Below are 19,633 nucleotides of genomic sequence, written 5' to 3'. Positions count from 1 at the left end.
GTGTGTGAGGTGAGTGAGTGTGTGAGGTGAGAGTGTGAGGTGAGTGTGTGAGGTGAGTGTGTGAGGTGAGTGTGTGAGGTGAGGATGTGAGGTGAGAGTGTGAGGTGAGTGTGTGAGTTGAGTGAGTGTGTGAGGTGAGTGAGTGTGTGAGGTGAGTGTGTGAGGTGAGGGTGTGAGGTGAGTGTGTGAGGTGAGGGTGTGAGGTGAGTGAGTGAGGTGAGGGTGTGAGGTGAGGGTGTGAGGTGAGTGAGTGAGTGAGTGTGTGAGGTGAGTGTGTGAGGTGAGTGTGTGAGGTGAGTGTGTGAAGTGAGGGTGAGAGGTGAGGGTGTGAAGTGAGTGTGTGAGGTTAGGGTGTGAGGTGAGTGTGTGAGGTGAGGGTGTGAGGTGAGTGAGGTGAGTGTGTGAGGTGAGGGTGAAGTGAGGGTGTGAGGTGAGGGTGTGAAGTGAGGGTGTGAGGTGAGGGTGTGAGGTGAGTGTGTGAGGTGAGGGTGTGAGGTGAGAGTGTGAGGTGAGTGAGTGTGTGAGGTGAGTGTGTGAGGTGAGTGTGTGAGCTGAGTGTGTGAGGTGAGTGAGGTGAGGGTGTGAGGTGAGTGTATGAGGTGAGTGTGAGGTGAGGGTATGAGGTGAGTGTGTGAGGTGAGGGAGTGAGTGAGGTGAGTGTGTGAGTGACTGGGTGAGTGTGTGAGGTGAGTGTGTTAGGTCAGTGTGTGAGGTGAGTGTGTGAGGTGAGAATGTGAGGTGAGAGTGTGAGGTGAGTGTGTGAGGTGAGTGAGTGTGTGAGGTGAGTGAGTGAGGTGAGTGTGTGAGGTGAGTGTGTGAGGTGAGGGTGTGAGGTGAGTGTGTGAGGTGAGTGTGTGAGGTGAGTGTGTGAGGTGAGTGAGTGAGTGTGTGAGGTGAGTGTGTGAGGTGAGGGTGTGAGGTGAGTGAGTGAGTGTGTGAGGTGAGTGAGGTGAGTGTGTGAGGTGAGTGAGGTGAGTGAGGTGAGTGAGTGAGTATGTGAGGTGAGTGTGTGAGGTGAGTGAGGTGAGTGAGTGTGTGAGGTGAGTGAGGTGAGTGAGTGTGTGATGTGAGTGAGGTGAGTGAGTGTGTGAGATGCGTGTGTGATGTGAGTGTGTGAGTGTATTAGGTGAGTGTGTGAGGTGTGAGGTGAGGGTGTGAGGTGAGGGTGTGAGGTGAGGGAGTGAGGTGAGTGTGGGAGTGACTGGGTGAGTGTGTGAGGCGAGTGTGTGAGTGTATTAGGTGAGTGTGTGAGGTGAGTGTGAGGTGAGGGTGTGAGGTGAGTGTATGAGGTGAGTGTGAGGGTGTGAGTTGAGTGTGTGAGGTGAGGGTGTGAGGTGAGGGTGTGAGGTGAGTGAGGGTGTGAGGTGAGTGTGTAGTGAGGGTGTGAGGTGAGGGTGTGAGGTGAGGTGAGCGCGAGGTGAGCAGCCCCCTACCCCCCCACCTGTAGACGACATTGAGGGGCTGTAGGGTGTTGCTCTGGATGAGCTCCGACATGAAGCACTCCGCCTCACGGCAGCCACAGCCGTTGCCAATCGCCACGGTCTCACAGCTGCAGCACGGGGGGGCGAGCATGAGTGAGTATGTGTGTGAGAGCGAGCGTGAGTATTTGTGTGAGCGTGAGTATGTGTGTGTGTGTGAGTGAGTGTGAGTATGTGTGTGTGTGAGCGTGAGTGAGTATGTGTGTGTGTGAGTGAGCGTGAGCATGTGTGTGTGTGAGCGTGAGTGAGTATGTGTGTGTGTGTGAGTGAGTGTGAGTATGTGTGTGTGTGAGCGTGAGTGAGTATGTGTGTGTGTGTGAGTGAGCGTGAGCATGTGTGTGTGTGAGCGTGAGAATGTGTGTGTGTGTGAGTGAGTGTGAGTATGTGTGTGTGTGAGCGTGAGTGAGTATGTGTGTGTGTGTGTGAGTGTGAGTATGTGTGTGTGTGAGCGTGAGTATGTGTGTGTGAGTGAGTGTGAGCATGTGTGTGTGTGAGTGTGAGTATGTGTGTGTGAGTGAGTGTGAGTATGTGTGTCCGGCAAAACAACCTCCTACCTCCTCGCGGTGCCGGACGGGCAACACTGTCGTGGGCAGTGCTGTGGGGGGAGGGCCAATGCCCATTGGCCTCTCCCCTCATGGCGTCTGTGACCACCACAGTGGCTAAACGGGGGCTCTGGACGGGTGCGAGGGGCTGGTAACCCCTCCACCTTCAATTAACCACCACTAAACTACGAATTAAACATAAACCTGTAATTAATAAGCTTGTGCCGGAGGCCCCGGGGGGTCAGGCTTTTATGACGTCTCCTGGCCAAACCCCATTTGGCGGAGCCAGGAGATTGAATTTTAACCCTCGGGGCTCCTCCAGAAACAACGAAAAACCATTGCGGATGGCCACGTGGAATGTTCGAACGCTCACTGCGGAGGAGAGGCTGCCACTCCTCTGTCGGGAGCTGGACCGGTACCGCCTGGATCTCTGTGGCATTCAGGAGGTCCGGTGGACCGGTTCTGGCTCCTGCCACCATGAGGGGTGGACAGTCCTCTACTCGGGGCAGGAGACTGCCAAACAACAGGGTGTGGCTCTTCTTCTGAACAAAAGAATGAAGGGGGCGTGGGAGCGTGGCGGTGAGGTGTGGGAAGCTGTAAGCCGCAGGATACTTTGGGCTCGCCTTCCCATCAACCAGAGGCGAGGAGTGGTGGTCGTGGTTACTTATGCCCCCACCGAAGACGAACATCCGTGGAGAGATGCAGGCAAAGCCGATGAGTCGGACGCTTTCTATGACCTCCTGTCACAGGTGCTGGCTAAAGTGGCCACTCGGGACAGAGTCATCTTGTTGGGTGACTTCAATGCCCGAGTTGGTCATGATGCTGGCACCTGGTCTGGAGTGATTGGAAGGCATGGGCCAGATCAGCTCAATAATAACGGTAGGAGGCTGCTAGATTTTTGTGCAGCCCATAGGCTTGTAATTACCAACACGCTCTTCCGGCATCGGCGCATCCACACAACATCATGGATGCATGCCGGGTCCAAGCAAGAACATCTGCTGGACTACATAGTGACGGACCAGCGGATGCGAGCCCATGTCCTTGACACCAGGACCTACCGTGGAGCTGATCTGCCCTCTGACCATCGACTAGTCATCTGTAAGATGCGCCTGCCATTCTTCCACTCCGGTGGTGGGTGTACACCCAGGACCCCATTCCAACCAAAAGTGGCCTGGTCTAAGTTAGCTGATGAAAGTTGCAAGCGAGAATTTCATCATCGCTTGCAGCTGGGGTTGGCATCGTCCCCCACTCCACCTGATGTCGAGGGTAAATGGGCGAGGTTTAAGACTGTGACTCATGCAGCTGCAATGGCTGCTTTGGGTACGCGGTCCAGACCTCCCCAGAAACCCTGGCTGACGGAGGAGGTGTTCAGGTTAATTGAGAAAAAGCGACAGGCCCACTCTCATCGCCTACAGCATCCCACGTCAGAGAATGAGGAGGTTTACCGCAGCCTTCGCTCGGAGGTTCGGAGAGCCGTAAGGCGCTGTAAGGATGGGTGGTGGTCGCGGGTTGCTGAGGAGATGGAGTCTGCCTCAGTGGCCCGCGATCACAAATCACTATTTAACTCCATCAAAAAAGTAACCTGCAGCGCCACACCTATTACCATCATTAGAGGAAAAAACGGTGATCCAATCTCCGACCCCCAGGAACAGGTTTGCAGATTTGCTGAGCATTTCTGTGAGGTCCTGGGGGAGGGAAAATCTCTCAGCCAGGAAAACATCATGGCACAAAGTGGGGATAACCCTGCTGAGGCTGCGGTGCCTCAAATATTGGAAGAGGTCACCCCCTGTGAGTGGCTGGCTGAGGTACCAGCTGTTGAGGAAGTACTGAGGGCGATCCGGAGTCTGAGACCAGGGAAGGCACCGGGCAGAGATGATCTCCCAAGCGAAATGCTGAGGGAGGGTGGCGTTTGTGCACAGACTGCCCTATATGACATCATAACAACAGTCTGGACCACTGGACGGGTTCCGCAGGACTGGAAGGATGCCCTGGTGGTCCCCCTCTTTAAGAAGGGGGACCGTACCGACTGTAACAACTACAGGGGCATCTCACTCCTCAGTGTGCCGGGTAAGGTCCTGGCAAGGATTATTCAACATCGCCTTGCTAGGCACGCTGAGGAGAGGCTTGCGGAGCCCCAATGCGGCTTCAGGAAAGGGCGGTCCTGCACAGATGCCATATTTTCTGTCCGTCTGCTACAGCAGAGGTGTAGGGAATTCCAAAAAGACCTACATCTCTGCTTTATTGACCTGGTCAAGGCCTATGATACCATCAGTAGGACTGGGCTCTGGGTTGTTCTTCGTGCTTTCGGAGTCCCTGACCCTCTGCTCACGATCATTAAGGACCTTCATGATGGTGAGCGGGCCCGGGTAAAACTACGTGGCCGGGAGTCGGAGCCTTTCCCTGTACACCTTGGGGTGCGACAGGGATGTCCTCTGGCTCCCACATTATTTAACATCTATTTCGACTGCATAGTTCGTGAAGCCTTCAATAGCTGTACCGGGGGAATTACCATTTGGTACAGATATAATGGGAGGCTGATCGACGCCCGGGTGCGATCAAGGGATGGCTCCCTATTGGTCAACCACGTTATGTATGCCGATGATTTGGTAATAGCTGCTCATTCAGAAGAGGAGTTGGAGACGCTGCTGCTGAGACTGGAGCGTGCCACTAAGAGGTGGGGCCTTACCATCAGCCCCACCAAAACTAAGCACCTGCCTGGGTATTTTGTACCATCGGGCACTCCACCCCCACAACTCTCAATCGGTGATGGGGCAGTTGTGGAGAGAGTGGAGAGTTTCCCATACCTGGGCAGTGTGCTTATGACCGGCTCCAGTTTATCAGCAGAGGTCTCACTCCGAATCAGTCGAGCGGCAATATCTTTTCATCGGTTGCGTAACGCTGTGTGGAAGCTACCTGGTCTGTCGCTCCGCACGAAGCTTCAGGTCTTCTCGGCCACGGTCATTCCCTCCCTTCTCTACGCTTGCGAAACGTGGACCCCCCTAGTGGAGCATCTTCGCCGGTTGGAAACATTTAGGCTGGCCTGCCTACGATCCATCCTGGGTTTAACCAGGCTGGATTGTGTGAGGAGCTCACAAGTCCTTGAAAGATCTGGGCAAAGTCCCATCAGTGAGCTCCTCCGGCAGGCAAGGCTGCGTTGGCTGGGTCATGTAGCCCGCATGCCCAGCCACCGCATGCCTAAACAGCTTTTGTTCGGCCGGATCGAGGGGGCTAAACGGGCGCGGCACGGTCTAGAGAAGAGATGGAGTGATGTGGCACAGGAGGACGTGGAGCTGAGTGGACTTGCCGATGACTGGTACCAGCGGTGTCAAGATCGGCCTCAGTGGAGGAGGCTCGTGAAGGACGCTACTGGGCAGTTGGAGGCAGTCGCCCTCCAACAACAACGGAGGGCGGAGGAGCGACGCTCACAACAACGAGCGGAGCGCCGGGTGGCTAAAGCACAGCAAGTTGGCACAGTAGGGGGCACAGGTGGTGCATCAGCCAGTCATCTCGGTCATCTCGGTCAGTCGACCCGTGGCACCTGGGTCTGCCCCGTGACCTCCTGCCAGCGGGCGTTCGACACTTCACGTGGCCTCAGGGTGCACATGGCCTGGCACAAGCGTCGTGGTGACGTCACCGCCACTTAGTGGCGAATGGCGGTTGTTGTTGTTGTTGTATGTGTGTGTGTGAGCGTGAGTATGTGTGTGTGTGAGTGAGTGTGAGTATGTGTGTGTGTGAGCGTGAGTATGTGAGTGAGTGTGAGTATGTGTGTGTGTGAGCGTGAGTATGTGTGTGTGTGAGTGAGTGTGAGTATGTGTGTGTGTGAGCGTGAGTATGTGTGTGTGAGTGAGTGTGAGTATGTGTGTGTGTGAGCGTGAGTATGTGTGTGTGTGAGTGAGTGTGAGCATGTGTGTGTGTGAGCGTGAGTATGTGTGTGTGAGTGTGAGTATGTGTGTGTGTGAGCGTGAGTATGTGTGTGTGTGAGTGAGTGTGAGCATGTGTGTGTGTGAGCGTGAGTGAGTATGTGTGTGTGAGTGAGCGTGAGTGTGAGTATGTGTGTGTGAGCGTGAGTGAGTGTGTATGTGTGTGAGTGAGCATGAGTGAGTGTGTGTGTGTGCAAGTATGTGTGTGGGAGCATCGTCACTAGGGAGACAAAGGCGGCCGGGCGTGGTGTTGGCCACCCACCCCCTCGTGTACCGTCCCGGCCTTCATAGATGCTCGCTAACAGCACTTGCCCCAACAGTCTGTTAGGCTAGACGAGGGATCTTTTTTGTCTTTTTCTGTGTGAGTGTGAGTGAGCGTGTGTATTAGTGAGTTTGTGTGGTAAGCGAGTGTGTGAGCGAGTGTGTGTGTGAGTGTGTGAGTTTGAGCAAGTGTGTGAGTTTGAGCGAGTGTGTGAGTGAACATGTGAGTTTGAGCGAGTGTGTGAGTGAATGTGAGTTTAGGCGAGTGTGTGAGTGCGTATGAGTGAGTATGCGCGTGAGTGCGGGTGAGCGAGTGTGAGTGTCTCTTCCGTCTATCTCTCTCTTTGTCACTGTGTGTCTGTGTATCTGAGTGCGTCTCTGTGTATCCGTGGGTCCATATCCCCGTGTGTCTTCTCCGAGTCCCCGTGTCCCCGAGTCTCAACTCCCGAAGTCCCCGAGTTCCTGTGTTCTTGTGACCCCGAGTCCCAACTCCCCGACTCTCAAGTCAACGAGTTTCCGAGTCCCCGGTCTGTGAGTCCTGAATCACCGAGTCCCAAATCCCCGAGTCCCAAATCCCCGAGTCTCAACTCTCCGAGTCTCAAATCCCCGAGTCCCAAATCCCCGAGTCTCAACTCTCCGAGTCTCAACTCTCCGAGTCTCAACTCTCCGAGTCCCAAATCCCCGAGTCCCAAATCCCCGAGTCTCAACTCTCCGAGTCTCAACTCTCCGAGTCTCAACTCTCCGAGTCTCAACTCTCCGAGTCTCAACTCTCCGAGTCCCAAATCCCCGAGTCTCAAATCCCCGAGTCTCAACTCTCCGAGTCTCAACTCTCCGAGTCTCAACTCTCCGAGTCTCAACTCTCTGAGTCCCAAATCCCCGAGTCTCAAATCCCCGAGTCTCAACTCTCCGAGTCTCAACTCTCTGAGTCTCAACTCTCCGAGTCCCAAATCCGCGAGTCCCAAATCCCCGAGTCTCAAATCCCCGAGTCTCAACTCTCCGAGTCTCAACTCTTCGAGTCTCAACTCTCCGAGTCTCAACTCTCCGAGTCCCAAATCCCCGAGTCCCAAATCCCCGAGTCTCAACTCTCCGAGTCCCAACTCTCCGAGTCTCAACTCTCCGAGTCCCCAGTCTCACCGGTGCTGCAGCAGGAGGTTCCTCACGGTGGCCTGGCTGCATTTTGTGTTGTTCAAGAAGATCACGTCGGTTGCCACCACCTGGCCTGCACACCCTCAGCACCACCACCACGCTCACCACCACATCCTCACATCCACCACACTCACCACCATCGGTGTGGCGAGCGGGGGGGAGCCTCACCCGCGGGCGAGGTGAGCGCCAGCGTGCGGTGGCGAGCGTGCGGTGGCGAACACGCGGTGGGGAGCGTGCGGTGAGCCTCACCCGTGGGGGAGGTGAGCGCCAGCTTGCACCCGTGCCGGAACCCCGGGTCGATTCCGAGCACGGAGCGACCGCGCACCGGCGGCACCAGCAGCAGCTTGCGCAGGTTCTTAGCGAAGAGCGAGATGGAGGCGAGCTCCGCACGGCGCGTGAGACTCGCGCTGACACCGCACGCGGCGGTGGGAGGGGCGGAGGGACACAGGGGGGGTCACGGGGCGGAGGGGGTCACGGGGGTACACATGGGGTGGGGGGGGTGTGGGGGGTCATGGGGGGACGCGTGGGGGGACGCGTGGGGGGGGCACGTGTGAGGGGACGCGTGGGGGGCGTGTGGGGGGGACACGTGGGGGGGGCGTGTGGGGGGGCGTGTGGGGGGCGTGTGGGGAGCGTGTGGGGGGGGCGTGTGGGGGGGCGTGTGGGGGGGGGGTGTGGGGGGACACGTGGGGGGACACGTGTGGGGGGCGTGTGCGCTCACCGGTAGTGGCGCGTGAGCAGCGGGATAATGAGGCGCTTCAGGGAGTCCTCCACGGAGTTGGTGAGCAGCTGCTGCACATAAGGCGGCACGAAGGGTACCTGCAGACGCCACCTACGAGCAGCAGACACAGGGGCCCAGTGTAGCCACCACCACCTCACTCAGGGGCCCAGTGCAGCCACCACCTCACTCAGGGGCCCAATGTAGCCACCACCACCTCACTCAGGCGCCCAATTCAGCCACCACCACCTCACTCAGAGGCCCAGTGCAGCCACCACCTCACTCAGGGGCCCAATGTAGCCACCACCACCTCACTCAGGCGCCCAATTCAGCCACCACCACCTCACTCAGGGGCCCAGTGTAGCCACCACCACCTCACTCAGGGGCCCAGTGTAGCCACCACCACCTCACTCAGGGGCCCAATGTAGCCACCACCACCTCACTCAGGGGCCCAGTGTAGCCACCACCACCTCACTCAGGGGCCCAATGTAGCCACCACCACCTCACTCAGGGGCCCAGTGTAGCCACCACCACCTCACTCAGGGGCCCAATGTAGCCACCACCACCTCACTCAGGGGCCCAGTGTAGCCACCACCACCTCACTCAGGGGCCCAATGTAGCCACCACCACCTCACTCAGGGGCCCAGTGTAGCCACCACCACCTCACTCAGGGGCCCAATGTAGCCACCACCACCTCACTCAGGGGCCCAGTGTAGCCACCACCACCTCACTCAGGGGCCCAATGTAGCCACCACCACCTCACTCAGGGGCCCAGTGTAGCCACCACCACCTTACTCAGGGGCCCAATGTAGCCACCACCACCTCACTCAGGGGCCCAATGTAGCCACCACCACCTCACTCAGGGGCCCAATATAGCCACCACCACCTCACTCAGGGGCCTCGATCTCACTCAGGGGCCCAGTGTAGCCACCACCTCACTCAGGGGCAAGACCCGTGCCGGCGAGCGAACCGCAACGTGAACGTCTCCAGACTTACCCCTTTCTCTCTCTGTTCCCTGTTCCCTCTGTCCCCTCTCTCTCTCTGTTCCCTCTCTCTCATGCTCTCTGCTGCTCCCGATCTGATCCCCCCTCTCTCTCGTGCTCCCTCTCTTCTTCCTGCTATATGGCATCAACATTTGCCAAATTAAATACACACAGCAGCAACATCGGCCCTGCTACTGCTGTGCGAAGCTGGCAGGACCCTCCTGTGAGCGAGTCTTGAGACTCGGCGATGGTGGACGTAGTGATGGGCGCTGCGCTATGAACCCGGTGACCAAAGTTCGATTCCCTCTCATGGCCAACACGAGTGACGATTATCCGAATCGTCACTGCTGTTGGCCTGGGCCTCCTCCCCTAGGTCGACTCAGCCCCAAACAAGTACCCGGTGCAGCATTGTGTAAACATCGCCACTGGGGAGACAAAGGCGGACGGAGGTGGTGCTGGCCACCCACCCCCTCGTGTGGCGTGCCGCCTTTGTAGGTGCTGCTCACTAACAGCACTTGCCCCAACAGTCTGTCAAGGCTACAGGGGGGTCTTTGTCTTTGTTCAGTGGGGCCCTGACCTCTGGTAGAGACACCAGCTGTGAAAGTTGGTCTTGACTTGCACGGGGATGTTGATCTTCACCGTCAGGATTTTCAAATTCTCTCCCCGATTCAGCGCCAACACCTGCAACGACAGAGATCAATCGTCGATTAAAACGCTCAGCGGCCGCTCTGGGTTCCCGCCTGACACCCGGGGGACGCGCACACTCGCACACATGCACGCACATTCACTCACAAGCACGCACACTCAACAACAACCACCATTCGCCACTAAGTGGCGGTGATGTCACCACGACGCTTGTGCCAGGCTATGTGCACGTTGAGGCCACGTGAAGTGTCAAATGCCCCGCTGGCAGGTCACGGGGCAGACCCAGGTGCCACGGGTCGACTGACTGAGATGACTGGCTGATGCACCACCTGTGCCCCCTACTGTGCGAACTTGCTGTGCTTTAGCCACCCAGCGCTCCGCTCATTGTTGTGAGCGTCGCTCCTCTGCCCTCCGTTGTTGTTGGAGGGCGACAGCCTCCAACTGCCCAGTAGCGTCCTTCACGAGCCTCCTCCACAGAGGCCGATACCAATCATCGGCAAGTCCACTCAGCTCCACATCCTCCTGTATCACATCGCTCCATCTCTTCTCCAGCCCGTGCCGCGGCCGTTTAGCCCCCTCAATCCGGCCGAACAAAAGCTGTTTGGGCATGCGGTGGCTGGGCATACGGGCTACATGACCCAGCCAACGCAGCCTTGCCTGCCGGAGGAGCTCACCGATGGGACTTTGTCCAGATCTTTCGAGGATTTGTAAGCTCCTCGCACAATCCAGCCTGGTTAAACCCAGGATGGATCGTAGGCAGGCCAGCCTAAATGTTTCTAACCGGCGAAGATGTTCCATTAGAGGGGGTCCACGTTTCGCAAGCGTAGAGAAGGGAGGGAATGACTGTGGCCGAGAAGACCTGAAGCTTCGTGCGGAGTGACAGACCAGGTAGCTTCCACACAGCGTTACGCAACCAATGAAAAGATAATGCCACACACACGAGCCCACTCACGCTCACACACGAGCACACACAGGCGCGAACACTCGTGCTCACACACATGAGCACACGCACACACGAGCGCAACACTCACTCACACTCCTCCCTCACTCACTCACACACACTCACCTCGTAGTTCTCCACCCTGGTGATGGGCTTCTGGAAGCTGAAGTATTTTGAAAAATTGTTGATGTCCTGGCCCTTGCCGTGGGGGGCCTTCCCGTGGAGGCTATGCGCAGAAAGGCCCCCCTCCCTGGCCCCCTCCTTGCCCTTGTGTAGTGACGATTCGATCATCACCATGGAATTCTCGCACCTGTGGGGGTCGCGGGCAGGACCGGATTCAGGTTCTTGTAGGCCCTAGGCACTCCTGTTTCGTAGGCCTTCAGGCAGGGCCGGATTAAGGTTCTTGTAGGCCCTAGACAATCCTGTGCTCTCTCCAGCTACCACTGCTGCTGCCCCATGTCACGACTACTGCCGCAGTCACTTCGCTTCTTCCCTGCGGTACTTGGTACAGCCGCTGGACAAGATGTCGTCACCGCTGACGCGTTCGCTACTTGGTCCTGCAAGCGAGTCTTCGACAGGAGCCGCCGCAGTCTGCCACGGGTAAGCGGATTTTACTTGAAATTATTGAGAGAGAAAAAAAAATCCAAGGTGAGCCCTAAAAATATAGAAAGCGAAAACGTCTTCAACTATCCATAATATATACTTAATTTGGAGCTTTCGTGACTGCAGGAATTTCTCTTTGGTTCTTTCGGTAAAGTCACATATAAAGATAAAATAATAAATTAAATACTAGCATACGACGTTTCGATTGCAACACAAGCAATCATCATCAGGTATAAATGAAATAGAAACACAAATCTAGTATACTTAGAAATGTAACGTAATCTTTTGCACCTTGCCACTCACCGTGCCACTCATTGACATGCTAATTTCTGTAACCCCTCCCTCTCTCTCCGCCCCCGCCCCCCTCTCTCTATTTAAGGCCTCGACACAGAGGCGTGGTTTCTCTGTGTGCCTATCTTTGTCTCTCTCTATGTATCTCTGTGATATCTGTCTGCTTATATGTCTGTCTATATGTCTCTGGTTCTGTGTTTTATCTCTCTCTCAAATTTAGCATTCTCAGGAAGAACGTAATCAACCAGCTAGGGTGTTGACTGTTATGTTATCCGACTCTCTGTTGTATTACATTACATTTCTAAGTATACTAGATTTGTGTTTCTATTTCATGTATACCTGATGATGATTGCTTGTGTTGCAATCGAAACGTCGTATGCTAGTATTTAATTTATTATTTTATCTTTATACGTGACTTTACCGAAAGAACCAAAGAGTTATCCATAATATAGTTTTTTTGGGTTAGATTGCGTGTCGTTAAACCTGCCACCACCCGACACAGCCAATTAGTAGGTTTGTCACGTAAACAAAATGTGCCAATTCGCTACTCGTACAGCACACCGGTGTGTTGGAGAGAAAATCCACAACATTTACAATCTGAGTACGACGTTACTACAATAATTACAACTAGCATCATCAGGCGACAGCCAGATTTGTGGATAAATCCTCCTGTTACTATGATTATAATATTGGATGAGGCAGCTTTAAAGGGATGTCGTTAATTTTATCATACAAATAAAAACATGTTTTTCCGTAGGCCCTAGGGCACAGTGCCTACTGTGCCCTGTTGGATAATCCAGTCCTGGTCGCAGGAAGCCGCAGAGGTCGCGGGGGTGGGGTCACAAGTGAACTAAACTCCGGCAGACTCTCGATTATCCGCGCTAATGACGGGGAGGATGGCCGTGGAGAATTCAACATCGCGATTCATCCAAAAACATAACCATTTTGAAACGAATCACAGCTAATGATTACGATTGTTACGCTTTCGATTTGGAAGGAATGCGGACGTTCAAGCAACCATCGATGCGCGTGCTCAGTGGTGATAGTGACACTTTCCTGGCTCCGCCCAGCAGCAGACTCTCGGCCCACGATGTGGATGACAGCAGTCACGGCAATCGATGTCAATCACACTCCTGTACTGACTGGAGAGGCGGTGGAGTGGATTTCGGATTCACCGAAGCACATACAGTTTTTGTTCGGTTTTAGCACCATGTGACTCGTAATACACATTTTCAAGAATAAAAATGTACAACTGTTCTTTAGGTTATTAATTTGGATTTGTATTGAGGGACTACTTTCGTTGTCTTGGTGTGGTCTGGGACTGTTTTTGCTGTCGTTTTACTGTCCTCTCCCCAGCTTTGAAATTGATGCCATTAGAACTTATACACTTAATTGATTTAAGGGGCACCACGTTAACTACCTCGCCTGGTATGGAGGAGGTTGTGGGATCGATCCCGACCCTGACGCCTGCTGTATGTCTCTCTCTCTCCCCATGGACTTCTTTTCTCCAGGTCCGGGTTTTCTCTCCCCATGTAGATTCAACATCACGCGTTTAAGATTATTTAAACTATTTGGCTGCTATACAACTCCACGTAATAAGCCACATGGTTAAATTATCATTTGTGATGGCCAGGTAGCGTCTGAAAATAAGCTAACAGCGCGGTGGGCCTTACTTGGTAAAATAAAATAGCTTCGTTGTATTTGTATATATTTTAAAGTGATTTGTTTACCTTTCCTATACTCTGCACTCCTATTGTGTTTTTAGATTGTTTGTTGTTATGTTCTGACCTGCCCATCCTGGACATCGATGAAAAAAGAGCCTCACAGCTCGTCAGATTCCTCCAGTGCAAATAAATATCCTGATTCCGATTCGTCGTGTGCCCATCGATTCCCAGAGCTGGAACCAAATTGACTGCGATTGGTTGTCTGTGAGGCTGAGACAATCAGCTCACTATCGTGAGAACCCCGTTTGATCACAGTTCACTCTGTGTGAGTTGGTGGGTCTCTGTGTGAGTCTGTGGGACTCTATGTGAGTCTGTGTGACTCTGTCTGAGTCTGTGGGTCTCTATGTGAGTCTACGCGTCTCTGTGTGAGTCTGTCTGTGTGTATGTGGGTCTCTGTGTGAGTCTGTGTGTCTCTGTGTGAGTCTGTGGGTCTCTGTGTGAGTCTGTGGGTCTCTGTGTGAGTCTGTGGGTCTCTGTGTCTCTATGTGAGTCTGTGTGTCTCTGTGTGAGTCTATGGGTCTCTATGTGAGTCTACGGGTCTCTGTGTGAGTCTATGGGCCTCTGTGGTTGGGGCTCCGGGTCTCGACCTCTGAGCGGCCCGGCTGACCCTCGTGGTGGAGAGGGGGACGGTTCGCGACCTCCGGGTGACCTCACATTTTGCGAGCCATGTCCATGGTGGCCCTGTCCTTGGCGATGATGTCGGCCAGGATGTGCTGCACGCCGGCCTCCACCTCGGCCAGAGTCGACAAGCCTGGGGCGGAAAATGGGGACACGGAGACGTGGGGAGTTACGGAGACATGAAGACACGGAGACACGGGGAGTTACAGAGACACGGAGACATGAAGACGCGGAGACATGAAGACACGAAGACGCGAGGAGTTACGGGGACACGGAGACACGGGGAGTTACAGAGACACGGAGACATGAAGACGCGGAGACACGAAGACACGGAGACACTGAGACACGGACACACGAAGACACGGAAACACGAAGACACGGAGACACGGGGAGTTACAGAGACACGGAGACATGAAGACGCGGAGACATGAAGACACGAAGACACGGAGACACGAAGACACGGAGACATAAAGACACGGAGACACGAAGACACGGAGACACGAAGACACGGAGACACGAAGACACGGAGACACGAAGACATGGAGACATAAAGACACGGAGACACGAAGACACGGAGACACGGGGACACAAAGGGTCCCCTCCTCTGTGATGGCAGTGGTGGTGGTTGTACCCGGCTCTGCGGGCCGCACCAGTGCCACCATGTTGAGTGTGTGGGGCGCCGTGAGCACCGTCTGCGCCGCCGCCTCCAGGCCGAGACGCCGCGCCCGCTCAGCCTTGCTCTGCCTGCTGCTCGTCTTGAACGGCGCCACCTGCAAACAAAAAAGACAAAGATCCTCAGCGTAGCCTCAACAGACTGTTGGGGCAAGTGCTGTTAGCGAGTGGCCAGCACCACGACCAGCCGCCTTTTTACACACCGCACCAGGGACTCATTTGAGGCCGAGTCGACCTAAGGGAGATCCAGTACCGATTCGGATAATCGTCACACACGCGCGCACACGCACTCACGTACACACGCGCACGCACGCATACACCTACACACACACGTACACACACGCACGCATGCATACACACACAGTGTGTGTACTGTGTATGGTGTGTACTGCGTGTGTAATGTGTATTGCATGTGTACTGCATACTGCGTTTGTACCGTGTACTGTGGACTGCATGTGTACTATGTACTGCATACTGAGTATATACTATGTACTGCATGTGTACTGTATACTGCGTGTGTAGTGTACTGCGTGTGAGTCTCACAAGGATCTCTAACTCCTGCACACAGCGACATTCCTGCAGCGCCTGCTGCAGCCGAGGAGTCAGCTGATCCTCCTTCTGCAGGGTCGCCACGGCGCTCTCCACCTTCTTCTGCACAGACCTGCAGCACACAGTACACACACACAGTACACACACAGTACACACACATACTATACACACACAGTACACACCCACAGTACACACACACAGTACACGCACAGTACACACACATACTATACACACACAGTACACACACACAGTACACATACAGTACACACACAGTATACACACATACTATACACACACAGTACACACACACACAGTACAAACACACACACACAGTACACACATAGTATACACATGTAATAAATGACGTTGACGACACACAGCTTGGTCTCCGTCTCTGTCTTTATTCTTGTTATGCCGCTCACACTCCGCCGGTCCTGACCGTGGAGCGGCTGTTCCACTGGCGCGCCCCGCGCGCTCTTCCCGTCAGTTGCACTCCCCTCTCCTCCCGCACAGCGCTGGCTGACGGTGTGCTTGGGAGTCGTCTCCAGCCACGTGGCCGATGGTGCCGGAGACCTCCCACGGCTCGACGCGGTCCCACTTCGAGTCTATGCCAACTGCCCCGAGCCTCTTCCGGATCCCCCTTATATTCCCCTCTCTCGTCATCCCGTCTCCACCTTCCACCAGAGGTGTGGACTCGAGTCATGTGACTTGGACTCGAGTCAGACTCGAGTCATGAATTTGATGACTTGCGACTCGACTTGGACTTGCATAACAATGACTTTGTCCCACCTATGAGATGTGGACTCGAGTCATGTGACTTGGACTCGAGTCAGACTCGAGTCATGAATTTGATGACTTGCGACTCGACTTGGACTTGCATAACAATGACTTTGTCCCACCTCTGCCTTCCACCACGCCCTTTCCGAACCTTCCAGATCACGCCCTTCACTTAGCGCCCCCCGGCTCCGCCCCTAGGCTCCGCCCCTGATCATCCGGGCATCCGATTGGACTGGAGGTGGGCGGCGGACCTCCCCATATGCCCACCTTACTGGGCCCCGCCCCCAATACTCCGGGCCGTCCGATTGGCCCAGAGCTGAGCGGCGAAACCTCGCTTACGCTCGCATTACACACACATAATATACACACACACAGTACACACATAGTATACACACATAATATACACACACATAATATACACACACAGTACACACAGCGTATACACACACAGTACACACAGCGTATACACACACAGTACACACAGCGTATACACACAGTACACACAGCGTATACACACACACCGTACACACACAGCACACACAAACAGTACACACACACACACAGTACACACTCAGTACACACACTCACTACACATACTCAGTACACACACATACAGTACATACTGCACATACACACAATACACATACAACACCTACACAGTACACACACACAGTACACACACAGTACACGTACACACAGGACACCTACACAGTACATAGACGTACAGCCCTTCGAGGAGGAGTAGGGACATCGTCAAAGCCAGCAGGAGGAGGAGGAGGAGGTGTGCGACGATGTTTAATTACCGCAGCTGGTGGACGCTCTCCTCCACCTGCCTCAGCATGTCGGCGTCCATGTCGTTTGTGAGCTCACGGCGGTAGCGTGCGATGAAGGGGATCGTGAACTCCTCGTCCAACAGCCGCACCACCTGCTGTACCACGCCCTCCGACAGGACCAACTGCCTCGCCACCGTCTGTGCCAGCGAGGGTGAGCAAGAGAACCCGTCAGCCTCACCACTGCCTGTGCCAGTGAGTGTGAGCAAGAGAACCCGTCAGCCCCTCCACCGCCTGTGCCAGCGAGCGTGAGCAAGAGAACCCGTCAGCCTCACCACCGCCTGAGCCAGCGAGGGGGAGCAAGGGAACCCGTCAGCCTATTTTGAACCTATCTGCGTGACTTTACCAAAAGGCCCAAACAATATTAATTCCTGCAGTCACAAAGCTTTAAGTCAAGAGTTATTATAATTTGTCTGGGCCAATGGTCAAACATTGAGTCCATTACTAATCGTATGCAATCGTGAATATCACAGCGAGCAGAGTGGCTGCATTCTAATAACCCGAGAGAAAAAAAGTGGTCAGTGCAATTGGGTTGTTAACCGGTAACCGTTCTCAGAAACCATTAACCGGTTTCCGAAAGTCAAAACCGGTACAGAATGCGATGGAATGTTGGCGATCGAACGTGCCAGTTGGCACGCGCCAATAACTGCATGCCCGCGCAATTGCCGGCGGCAGAGCCTCCAATTGAGGGAGCTCTACGGGGTGTTTGGCCGACTCTTTTGCGCTGACGAGGAGGGGAGAAGGGTGGGAACGGTCTGAGCGCCACTGCTCATTCTCACCTGAGCGACCGTCCAGCTCACAGCCACCGGCTCCCCCTTCACGTGGGGCCCAGTGGCAGAGCCCGTGTGTGGCTCCCCCTTCACGTGGGGCCCAGTGGCAGAGCCCGTGTGTGGCTCCCCCTTCACGTGGGGCCCCGTGGCAGAGCCCGAGTGTGGCTCCCCCTTCACGTGGGGCCCCGTGGCAGAGCCCGTGTGTGGCTCCCAGTTCGTGCTGGTGTGAGGGTCTGGTTTGATCGCCAGAGCCTGGGGGTGAGGGGGGAGTCATATGCACAGCATTAGACAACACGGTGGGTGGAGGAGGGGGGGTGAGCGTCACGGCTAGGTTGAGGATTTGGGTCGGGGTTAGGGGTTAGACCGAGTTAGACTGGGTTAGTGTTGGCTTGAGGTGTGTTTTGGTTAAGTCAGGTTACGGCCATATGACCAAGTTCAATGCTGGAACAGGAGAAACATCCACGGTGAGTGAGCGAGCGAGTGGTGAGCGAGTGCGTGGTGAGCCAGTGTATTACTGGGTGAGCGAGTGTGTTACTGAGTGAGCGAGCGAGTGGTGAGCGCGCAAGTGGTGAGCGAGTGTATTAGTGTGAGCGAGCGAGTGGTGAGCGAGTGTGTTACTGAGTAAGCGAGCGAGTGGTGAGCGAGTGTATTAGTGTGAGCAAGCGAGCGGCGCTCCCCACACCCTCCCTCACCTGCCCTGCGTCCCCGATGGCGATCCCAGCGAGAGCACCCCTCCCAGGAGACCACGGTGGCTCCTCCTTCACTGCCACGAGCTTCCTTGGCGAAAGGGGCTCAGGCTTCTCTCGGGCCTTCGTTGCCTTTGGGACCTTGGGGGCCTTGGGTTCCTTGGGGGCCTTAGGGACTCTGGGAGCCCTGGGGGCCTTGGGTTCCTTGGGGGCCTTAGGGACTCTCGGAGCCTTGGGTTCCTTGGGGGCCTTAGGGACTCTGGGAGCCCTGGGGGCCTTGGGGGCCTTAGGGACTCTCGGAGCCCTGGGGGCCTTGGGTTCTTTGGGGGCCTTAGGGACTCTGGGAGCCCTGAGGGCCGCCGGTCTTTTGGCCCTCTTGGCTGGGGTCTCGGTGTCGTCGCTCCCCGAGTCGGTGTGGAGCCGCCTCTTGGTGCCGCCGGGCGTCTTGGACCTACTGGGAGCAAAAACGGTCAGAGGCACGAGAGGGCGGAGGGTGATGCTGAACGGGGAGTTGTAAAAGTGAAACTGCAACTCGGCATGGAACCCATGTGCCCATACGTGTGTGTGTGTGGATGTGTGTGTGTGTGTGTCTTTGTGTCTGTGTAGGGGTTATTACGGGAGAAACGGCGGACGAGAAACATAGGGGTGTGTGCACTCACACACACGGGTGGTCGCACCGACGTCCGCATCCGTGATCCCCCACGCCCCCAGCCCTCTGAGGGGATCCCTATAAAAGGCGGGGAGACAGAAAGCTCGGGGCAGTACGACACGAAGCTGACCAGTGAAGATTGAAGACTCGGAGATTAGGCCCTGGGACTCCCCTGTCTCGCTGCCCTTGTCAGGGCCGAGCTGGGTAAGCCAGCGGCGCGGCCCAAGAGCTCCCGGACCTCTGCCCTTGTCAGGGCAAGGCCGGCTTAGCTGGTGCCGAGATCTGTGCTTGCCAGGGCCAGATCAGTCAGCCTCCCGTAGCCCAGTAGAGGAGGACTGGGGAACAGGACAGAGGGCATAGTACTAGGGTGGGTTTCCCATAGTACGGGTGAAGGGGCCGTTACCCCTTCAACTATTGTGCCTGTCACTGAGTTAATAAACAGAGTGTGCTTCAACTCCGACCTCGTCTCCTCGAACTTACTACATCTGGCGTCAGAAGTGGTCCAAGCATGGATACGAGACGGACGACTCGTGCCCAAGACCCAGGAGAGGATGACGACGAGGGAGAGGCGGTGCAAGACGTCGCCGCCGGCGTACCTGCACAACCGCTGCCGGCTCCAACACCTGCGGGGTCGTCGGAGAGGCTCGGGACGTCGGCTGACGAGTTGGCGTTGGCCCACTCGCAACTGGCGGAGCTCCTGTATGCAGCGGCCGCCATGCTGGAGCGGATAACTCGCCTGGGGCCGGGAGGAGCGACGCGGCGGGAAGATGGGCAACGCCCGCCAGAAACTCCCGCCTCTGCGATGGTCGGGAGGCTTGGAATTCCCGCCACAGG

The 19,633-nt window shown here is 55.6% G+C and overlaps 1 protein-coding gene across 4 annotated transcripts in view; it reads right to left on the bottom strand.

Moving 5' to 3' along the window:
• SRBD1 (S1 RNA binding domain 1) overlaps nt 1-19,633 on the bottom strand; it is a 49,630-nt gene that overhangs the window by 13,132 nt on the left and 16,865 nt on the right. For 2 of the 4 annotated variants that reach the window (XM_078617025.1, XM_078617024.1), the window contains exons 3-14: nt 18,157-18,604; nt 17,474-17,716; nt 16,668-16,834; nt 15,082-15,199; nt 14,498-14,636; nt 13,903-13,999; nt 10,757-10,940; nt 9,623-9,726; nt 8,066-8,176; nt 7,597-7,754; nt 7,336-7,429; nt 1,442-1,549 (exon numbers count right to left, since the gene is read on the bottom strand). In XM_078617025.1, coding sequence (XP_078473151.1) covers nt 1,442-1,549; nt 7,336-7,429; nt 7,597-7,754; nt 8,066-8,176; nt 9,623-9,726; nt 10,757-10,940; nt 13,903-13,999; nt 14,498-14,636; nt 15,082-15,199; nt 16,668-16,834; nt 17,474-17,716; nt 18,157-18,604 — 1,971 coding nt within the window. The remainder of the gene's footprint in view (nt 1-1,441; nt 1,550-7,335; nt 7,430-7,596; nt 7,755-8,065; nt 8,177-9,622; nt 9,727-10,756; nt 10,941-13,902; nt 14,000-14,497; nt 14,637-15,081; nt 15,200-16,667; nt 16,835-17,473; nt 17,717-18,156; nt 18,605-19,633) is intronic. The other 2 variants (XM_078617027.1, XM_078617026.1) reach the window with 2 other exon arrangements.

The sequence above is a fragment of the Lampetra planeri genome, chromosome 52 (assembly GCF_965212315.1).
Source record: "Lampetra planeri chromosome 52, kcLamPlan1.2.h2, whole genome shotgun sequence".
In the NCBI taxonomy this organism is placed as follows: Eukaryota; Metazoa; Chordata; class Hyperoartia; order Petromyzontiformes; family Petromyzontidae; genus Lampetra; species Lampetra planeri.
This window is presented reverse-complemented; position numbering and strand designations above follow the sequence as displayed.